Source organism: Ptychodera flava, chromosome 10, assembly GCF_041260155.1.
Source record: "Ptychodera flava strain L36383 chromosome 10, AS_Pfla_20210202, whole genome shotgun sequence".
Classification (NCBI taxonomy): Eukaryota; Metazoa; Hemichordata; class Enteropneusta; family Ptychoderidae; genus Ptychodera; species Ptychodera flava.
The window spans coordinates 9,242,366-9,252,211 of record NC_091937.1 but is presented as its reverse complement, the minus strand read 5'-3'; the positions used below and the strand labels follow the sequence as shown (position 1 = coordinate 9,252,211).

General features: G+C 37.1%; 1 protein-coding gene across 1 annotated transcript; it reads left to right on the top strand.

Moving 5' to 3' along the window:
* Positions 1 to 2,358: 2,358 nt before the first annotated feature.
* LOC139141928 (uncharacterized) lies at positions 2,359 to 4,487 on the top strand. The gene is made up of 3 exons (XM_070711692.1): positions 2,359 to 2,458; positions 2,856 to 3,129; positions 3,886 to 4,487. The coding sequence occupies exons 1-3, from the start codon at positions 2,409 to 2,411 to the stop codon at positions 4,132 to 4,134; spliced, it is 573 nt and encodes a 190-aa protein (XP_070567793.1). The 5' UTR covers positions 2,359 to 2,408; the 3' UTR covers positions 4,135 to 4,487.
* The last annotated feature ends 5,359 nt before the right edge of the window (positions 4,488 to 9,846 follow it).

Here is a 9,846-nt window from a genome sequence, read left to right as displayed (position 1 = left end):
CGACAATAAATATAAAAAGGTATGACCAAACTGATGACGATAAGCCATTGGGACATTTCTTTATGTTCAGAGAGCCATCATGACCGTCATATAGCCAGTCAGTGGTATTATATTGCACGCCTAAAATTTGTATGCAATGGATGTATGAAATATGCCTCCCACTGACGCTTGGTTAGTACACGGTCATTCGTGGAATTACCATGATCAGAAGTGACGAATGTCATTTTATTGAGATATTGCGACAATCATACTGTGGCAATTTAGAGGTGAGAATGACGTCTATTTGACCTCGCTCTGGCTGCCATTTGTCAACTCACGTACGTACATGCACACTACAGACAGTGATTGACATTGCTCCATCGAGGTCCGTAGACTACAGGACCTTACTCCTATCTCTCATTCGTTTTGACTATGAAGAGTTAACTGTAATTATGAATAACTTGTATTATGACACAAATATTGCGCGCGTCATTGTAAACACGTTTTTATTTGCCAACTGAAAAGTCGTGTACTATCCAGTAACTAAGCACCCGTGCAAGCTACATTTCCCATATTCGCTACATTTTAACACTCGTACTCAGTTCAACGCTCAGTTCTTTTTTCGCCCAGTTTGATGCTCACTTTGTAATTTTCAACGCTCAGTTCGACGCTCACTTTGTCATTTCCAACGCTCAGTTCAACGCTCACTTTGTCATTTCCACGCTCAGTTTGACGCTCACTTTGTCTTTTACCACGCTCAGTTTGACGCTCACTTTGTCGAATTGGGGACCCTTATAGGCCCTATACCTGATTATTACCGACTTTTAGCAACCGAATACCGAATGGAACGAAGTCAGAAAGAACTCATCATGTGATTGCTCATAATCCAAGTGAGGCAGATCCAGGTCAGACACTTATCATACGATGTCCAAAGTTAGAAAGCGGAGTAGTACTAGTTCCAGATACTTTCGACCTGGTTTTTGATCTCGAAGTAATGGGTCATGAAGATAACCAAGTAGTACAAAATGTTGCAAAAAATATAATCGAGCGTATGGTTCTCACATTTGAGGGTCAGGCACTTTTCAATTTGAATAAATATAATCTTATTGAATGTTATCGCAATCTCTTCAAACATAAAAAGGAGAGAACGAACATGACACTGTACGGAATTCAGAATGAAAATCTAAGAAAATTGAGAAGTGGCGCGGCCAATGCAGATGCCGCTGTCATGGACGATCATTTACTTTTCGACACATATAAAACAAAATATGCTATTCGTCTGTCTCATCCCCTCATAACAGGTCATGGAGTTGCATATCCATCAGCGTTAGGGAGTCATATCGAATGGGAAATTACGCTTGCACCCGCCTCCCAATTACTTGTCAGTAATCATGTTGTTACACCCAATTATAAATTAAAAAACATTCAAATGGAATACGAAACAATCTCTGATCAAACACTCGCGAGAGAAACTGCTGGTTATTACAACAGTGGAAAAAGTTACCTTTACGAACATTTACATTATTTTAGAACAATCCCATTCAAAGAATCAACCACGGTTATCAATGAAAATATTAATGTACCACGACGTAGCATGAGAGGTATCGTGATACTCTTCACTAAAAATCAGAATCAGTCAGAACTGAATAGCGAACTTTTCTTTAATCCATCCATTGAATCTGTGTCTGTAATGATTGAGGGCATTGCAAATAAAATATATGCTCAGAAGATGTTACCAAGACAATTTTGGACAGAAACACGACGGTATTTTGCTGAAGATAAAGATTGGTGTGAAATTGATATAGATGAAGTCGATTATTTGAAGAATAAATTCTGTCTGTTTATCGATCTGCGTAGTTTTAAAGATATTGAATTCTCGCTACCTTTACTAGGTTTGACCTCCTAAGCTAGTTATAAAAGTCCCGATCAGTCGACCACTTTAAAAAATGGCGGACAGGTTTAAACAAATGCGACGAGAGCAGCTGCAGAAATTTCTTCGTGATAGAGGAATTTCGTATTGCGGAAAGAAAAAGAATGAATTAATTGAGTTGGCGGAAAAGGCAGAATTAAGATATGAAGTGTTGGAGAAATGTGATCACGAGATATCGGAACGAAGCCGGAGACTTGTTGTGGACGACGATGGGAAAAGTGTTGATTTGAATGGCAGAGCTGTCGTCTGGGACCGAGACTTGCAGAATAAGCCTGCACTAACGCTGGGCGATGTTTTTGTACATTGTTTCTCACTGCAAGTGGACTTCCGAGAGACTAAGTAACTATAAATGTGATGATGGATATCTGATGTTCAAGGACGGTCATGTTGAATGCGTTAGTATCGGCATCATTAACAACAACAACGACTATGTCTATTTAAAGGGGGCTGTGAAACCTGAGCAAAGACAACTGCAGGTCGCTATGAGACATGAGTTTTGATGACAAAAAATGCAGTAGTACTTTCAGCTGGCTGTGCATGTGTAGCCGCGTAAGTATAGCTTTCATGATCTTATTTACCATGCTTATCAAATTTTCGCCCTGTACACAGAAATCTACTTGAACAGTGTGTTTATGTCGAAATGGGTTAGAATAACAGAATGCAAAACATTCCCCTGATGCACTTGTAAATTGTAATTTGTAGTCAATGTGTGACCTTGATCTTCAGGTGTTGTGTTTTTGCACTACAATTAAAATTATTGTACTATTTCTGAGTTTGTCCTTGTATGGCTCAGAGTGGAAGAACATTCAGCTAACAAGTAGTTACTTTGCAGGTTAAAAAGTGATGTCACATCTCCTGTATTTTTCACTTCCTACGTGTAAGCTGTAAGCTGTACAAGATATGTCTTTCTCACAGTTCTGTTGATATTGTATTTTCTAACATTTAGAGATGACGGCTCTTGTAAACATGTCACATGTTTGTTGTTTGCCGTGGCAGACTTCAATGACAGGAGAACAGATAGACATACAGCTGTTGGAACTGATAACAGGTGTGAGTGGTCAAGACCAAGAAGGGAGTCCCAGCCTGTGGTAGTCACAGACCTTGACTATCGCAAGGACAAGACAACACCAAAAAAGCCAGGTCCAACACCCTCAAATTACAGACCACTGAAGTCATTGGAGAATGGGGATATTATAAGGATCCGCCAACACATGACTCATGTAAGTTTATGGCACATTATTGTCATTCCTACTTTGCAAACATTGCATTATAGGCAGCATTCACAGAGATGGTCCAGTACATGTAGCTGACTTTTTTTTTCCAGGATTTTTATGCCATTTGTAAACTTGTTGCTGCATGCATAGATTATAGTTTCTTGTTCTGCCCAGTAAATCATGTGGAAAGAAACAATATTTGACCTGTAAACAAAAACTCTGCGTTTCTTCTAGTGTTCAAAGTTTAATTTATATACATGATTTCAGTTGTTCACAAACTATGGCAGGTGATGCATACAGACTGTGTTGATAAGCTGAATACTTGGCATTTCAAAATAGTGAGTTGTCCAGGAAATAATCATTGATACACATGAAAAGAAATGCTGAAAAAGATTACAGCAACTGTCCCTTTGTCTGATTAGTTGAATCATTTTTGTTTTTAAATAACTTTTTGTTGAGATTCTTTGCAATACTGCCATTTAGCTATAGTATAGATTGTCCCTCATCCCTTGGTGACCAGTATTACAATGTATGATCACAATCCGTGCTGATAGGGTGAGGATGTCAACAAAACCATTTTTGTCTAATTCAAATTTGCAACTGTTTTAACACCCAATAATATAGGGTCAAAATAGTGGTAACTGTTAGAAAGAACTATGAGAGCCATAACCAAACTGATTATTTATTCATAGACTGTTTAGTGAGATTGACCCTTAGTTTTTATCTGTGATTCATTACATAGTCATGTTATCTGTTTGGCAGGTCTGTGAGACTGATCACCCTGGTGCTCTGTTGTTGAAGCTGGTCTCTCCACCTCCAGATGTGCAATATAATTCTGTACCAAGCATGGTGACTCTGTATCATCAGTTCCAACAGTCTTCTCTATCTGATGACTTTATTGAGTATATGGTTGAAAATACAACTCAAAGTCATCATGAATATCTAAAAATCTCTGTCAGAATACTCCAGAGTGGGAAGCAGTGCGCAAAGGTAGAATCACAGCCAGTATAGCAGATGCTGTCAGAGCTACAAAAAACACAAGCCATGCAAAATCACTACTGGACAAGATAATGGGCACAGCTGCAAGCCTGGAAACGAACAAATATGTAAAACATGGAAGGAAATATGAGACTGTGGCTAGACATTTGTACTCTATGCAGGAAGGACAAAAGCACAAGAATTTTAAAGTAAATGAATGTGGCTTTTTCATTTATCCAGATAGTCCATTTATGGGTGCATCTCCCGACGGCATGGCTGTCTGTGAATGTTGTAACAAAAGAGTTATTGAGGTTAAGTGCAGTTTTAAGCATCAGAATACTTTTCCCCGGGAAATTCCTGAACTTGACCCAGATGATCATTTCAATATATCACGGAAGACTGACTCTAAAAGAGAAATCCCCATGGTATAGTCAAGTACAATTCCAAATGGGAGTTACTGGTGTGCCTCAATGTGATTTGGTATTTCATACTAGGAAAGCTATAGCGGTAATAAAAATCCCTTTCAATAAGGCAATATGGGATATTCTTCGAGAAAAAGCAAGAGCATTTTTTCTTGATAGGGTAACACCTCTCCTTCATTAAACTGTTCAAAGTCTGGAAGGACAAAAGGACTGACATCTGCTACTTAGAGGGCCAATACCTTTGATTTTTTTGAGTTTCTGTTTTTGACATCAACCATGGTTTCTTGTTCTACTGCCCAAAGTATGTTTAAACACTATTTTGCTTGTCAACATAGTGTCGACGTGTAAGATGCACTGTTCTTGTTTACATTTGAATTCTAGTCCAGACCAGAATTCACTTGTCAACAATAGCAATGCAGTCTATACATTCACAAGCTGAGTTGACAAGATGATTAGTGTGTGTGTATTTGGACATGCTATGGAAAGTAGAACAATAACTATGTTTGGTATTAAAACAAAAATAACAAAAACTAATCAGAAGTTGGAGTTACTTTAATTCTACACCTGTATTGAATCACTGAATACTGTTGTTATTGTGTTACTGTTTACCTTGCCCTGTAAAGGTGAATGTTACTGAGACACATTTCCAGGAAAAACTTGCTGTTTCCTCAGTGTATAGCTAAAATCTGTTGAACAATTTCTTTAAAAAAATTAAAATGATATGCCTTATGTCAGAAAAAAAAAAGTTCATGGTTAATCTGACGTTTTTTCACAAACTTTCACCACATTTACATAACAGAGTGTTTAATTCTTGGACAAATTACATTAAGACATTGATTGTAGATGCAAGAGTTTGTGTTGAAAGTATCTTTAATTCCAATGTTCAGTCCATGTGAATGCAAATATACTCAATGTACATTTTTACTGAAATACACTTTGTCTTGTCAGTGTAACCTGTAAAAATACAGACAATACCGGTATATCTGAATTCAGTCCATACTGAAATTTATGGACTGAAATTTAGTTGTTCACAACAACATCAACGTTTTTTTACACAAGTTGTGCTGAAAAGCTGAACACTGGAAATATTCAAATAATTTGGGAAATAACGCAAAATTGATACATGTTACTATAACTTTACATTTAAGTCTTTTTTTGTTTTGCATTCTAGCACGTGTCACAAACAATCATAAACTCAAAGTTTGCAAAATCTTTCCATTTATTAGTAATACTCCAATGTGAGATGAATTAACAAAGTCAAAATTTGGTCCAATTGAACACAGCCTATACTTCCTTTGTTCACTACCTGATATAAGGTTTCATGTGAATAAGCTATTGGCATACCACTGTGTTGTTGTCTGAGTTTATCACTTCTACAGCTTTATCAGTGTTATCTTGACTCATTTTTGGATGCATGTATTATTTAGTCATGTATATGTACTTTCTGCTCAGTTTTGAAAATAATGCTTGTTTGGACTGTCAAATTGCCAGGTGGTATCACACCTAAACTTGTTTCACAACTTATCAACACATCTCATCTTGGATATCTTGTACAGTTATGAGCATATAACGTAGTACAGATTAACCCTTTCATGCCTAACTTCACTTGGAGTTGATTAAATTTCTCCAAAACTGAAAGAGGTTTCATATTGCACAAAGGTTTACCCCATTTCAGAATATTTTGTAATTGAATATTCATGACAGGCTGAGAGACAGATAGGAAAGAGCACTAGACCAACAGAAACAAAAAGTTTGGTCTACATGTGTCTATTTCCATCTGTTTGCATCTATTCAGTTGTCAATTCTTTTTGTATTACCCTGGTTGAAAGTTCTGCAATTAACTTACATGTCTGACACAGGCAGAGCTGACCAAGCCAGAATACCAAGACAATGCCAGAGGTTTGCAGATATTTCAGCAAGGGTCATACAGAAAGATAAAAAAGACACAAACAGGTGCAGACAGACATGGAAACAGACACAGACAGACCCAGGCATTTTTGTTTCTGTTGGTCTGCCAGTTCCTGTTTGTCAGTCTCAACTTTTCATACAATATTCAGTATCAGAAATAGTATGAGATGGGATAAACACACACACATGTCAATATGTGTTCAGCATCAACAATATTTGACAGGCTTTTTCTTGCTTGATTTAAACTTCTTGAGATGCTTTTCATCTTTACTATAGAACAAAGGACCCTTTAAATTACATAAAGCTGCAACAAGCTGTACAATCATTGATGCAACATCCTTAAGACTTGCAGGCATTTGATGTTTAAGGATACGCCAACATTTGACTCTCTGGATAGCACGTTCAATGTGAATGCGCAGATGTGCAATTTTTCTGGTTTTCCTAATTTCATTTACATTTAGCCGTTTCTTTTTGCCATTATGCCATTTTCTAGTGAATGGGGGTACAATAAGAGTTGCATCACGCTTCAAAAGTAAATCTTCTATTTGGAAACCCCTATCTGTCATGACTTCATCGCCTGCTTCAATTTTCTCTACCAGTCCACTGTGCTCTGTTATATATTTGTCAGAAACATTCCCTGACCACAAATCACTAACAAAGGTAAAGGCTCCAAATGGTGAAACTCCAAACAGACATTTGTATGTGTTATGGCTTTTATATTGGGAGTATGTTTTGTATTGTTCACTCTTATTACTGGGCTTATCTACAAAAAATTCTGCACAGTCTAATAAAACTCGTGTACATGGAAATTCCTTTCTAAACTCCAACGGCATCCATCCACGAATCTGTTCTTGAGTTGGCCATATCAGCAATGCTGGAACAATAGTTTGATGCAAGTATGATACCCATGTGATAGTAATTTTAGTAACAGTTGAGGTACTGACACAAAACAAATCTGCCAAAACAAGGAGGGGCAGATTCAGTCGGATACGTATCAAACACATGATAAACTGAAAGTATGCAGGGACCTCTTGACGACGTCCAGGGCGCCGACTGCTGTTCTGCTCATATTTCTTCTCTTTTGCACTGTCTGAAGTTCGCCAAAATTTCATGTAATCAATACCAAACTTTACAGAGTTGAAGATACCTAAAATTAAGACAAGACATTCTTTAATATTTACACATGAGCATTAAATTTTATTAAGACATGAAGAATGATTGAGCTAGCTACACATGCAACTGGATTTTGTCTATTCACCTTCACTGAAAGATATCCACAAAATTACAGGCATTTACGGAGACAGTCAGTATAATCATCAGTACATTCTACAGATCACAAATTTCCTTGATATAATTTCAGGCATATTCTATGATGTATTACACCTGCATGTCCTTTTTTATTTAATTTGCAATCTGAACATCTTTGTGATCACATAGAACAAATCAAACTTTAAAATCAAATACAAAATTTAAAATTTAGAAAATTATGCCTCTGTAGGATGGCACTTCCTACCAAATGAAACTTTGGTATCTTTTTTACAGGACTGACCCCTTCGGAAAAACTATGTCCACAGTAGATGAGAGTCGATCTACGGACCGTCTGCAGTAGACTTATGTAGATCTACATCAGGGTTTTGTAGATGAACAGCCACAGCAGTTAGTCTACATGAAGCTTTGTCTACAGATATTGTCCACACCAGACATGACTATGTCTACATTCACACTACATTTCACACTAACTTCGTCTACGCTTGATCTACACTGATCTACCATCCAATCTAAGGGAGTTTCATCTACAAAATTCACTTAGGCAAACAAAGACTCATCTACTTCTAATTCAAAATCACCATCTTGTCTACATTTAATCTAATGTATTGTTTCTTGCTGTATACTATGTCCAACAATCCAATCTCTTCAAATTCTATGATTGGCAACTGCAGGCTCCATGCGAGAAGGCATGAGTAAAAGACAAGACATTTTACCTTACATTTGAATATATACTGTACAACAATAGAGAGAAGAAATTAGTGAATTAATTTTCATTTCATCCTAAGGCACTCCTGTTTAACTCGAGAAACACAAATGCAAAATATCACAGGGATCAAACTACAATTTGTGGTAAAGTTAAAATGTAAAGATATCCAGTAATTAATTTTTGAAAAAGTGACTTTAAAGTGAATCACAATAAAAAGAATAAAAAAAATCAATGTTTTCATTGATACTTTCTTCAGATTGGTCAATACAGTAGCATCTAACCACGGGCCGGACCCTGATCTAATTCATAAGTTGTTTTTTTAGTTATGTGACTATTACAAAACTTCATAAATATGCAAGTGAGCTATTTGTTAACTGCAACTTTATTTCCTCGGCTTCATATCCAACAAACAATCAAACGAACCTGTTTGATATCCCAGCTGCTTTTAATTGTAATAAATAAAATCAAAACTATCCTCGTATAAAACTTTCTGAGTATCATTGAGTCACTTCTGAATCGTGTGAAAATCAGCAGCAACGGCCCTATCTCTCGGTCAACTTACAAATAATTGTATTGACATTGTTATCATTGCCACATAACAGATAAGACTACGTTACAGTGTTATTTTGGCAATGGCATTTCAGTACACATGCATAACACGAGTCAGCTTTAAAATTACCAGTACTGCTTTAAGTAATTTCTTCACCTGAGCGACGTATTTTCTTGCATTTTCATGAAGAGTTCGCGCATGGACTGATCTCCCCACCACCTTTCAGCCTCCACCTCTTGCTCTTTCAGAGCAAATGACCTTGTAACTGGCTTCGATTTCCGGGTCAACTGTGAGAGTTGAACTTATGCGCATGCGCAATCAGAAGGCGCCATGTTTTCAACGGTTCATCATATCAATGCATATCGGGGAGAGAAGCCAGCCTGCTCACCATTCGTACTTCAACAAATCTTATTTTTCAAGCACATTTTCGTCATCTGTACACCTTGGAAACAATGTGACATCAATTCTGATATGCATAGAAAGTGTTCCGATCGAGAATTACATCGGGTTGAGACATAGGTTGGCATCGATAACTTGACGATGGCAGTGCCTCTACACTGCCAGTATACAGCTGTACTGGTACTGCGGTAATTGTAATGCAACTTGTAAGGTAGGCCCGTGAGCTTGAGGTAGGCAAGGTTTGTTGATCGCCTGTTTTAATACCACGACCATATGAATTTTGATTGTGTAACATGTAGAATATTTCAGTTCTAAATTTTTTAATAAAGCGTCGTTGAATGTACTGAAATGCTTTGTATGCAGTTTATTCTGTTAATCATGTAATGATGTATGTACAGTTGAGAAAGATTTTGAAAAATTTGAGTAGGCCTAAGCATGCACAATGTTCTACTCTCTATTTCGACCTGAATACCACTCATGATCGGTCATTG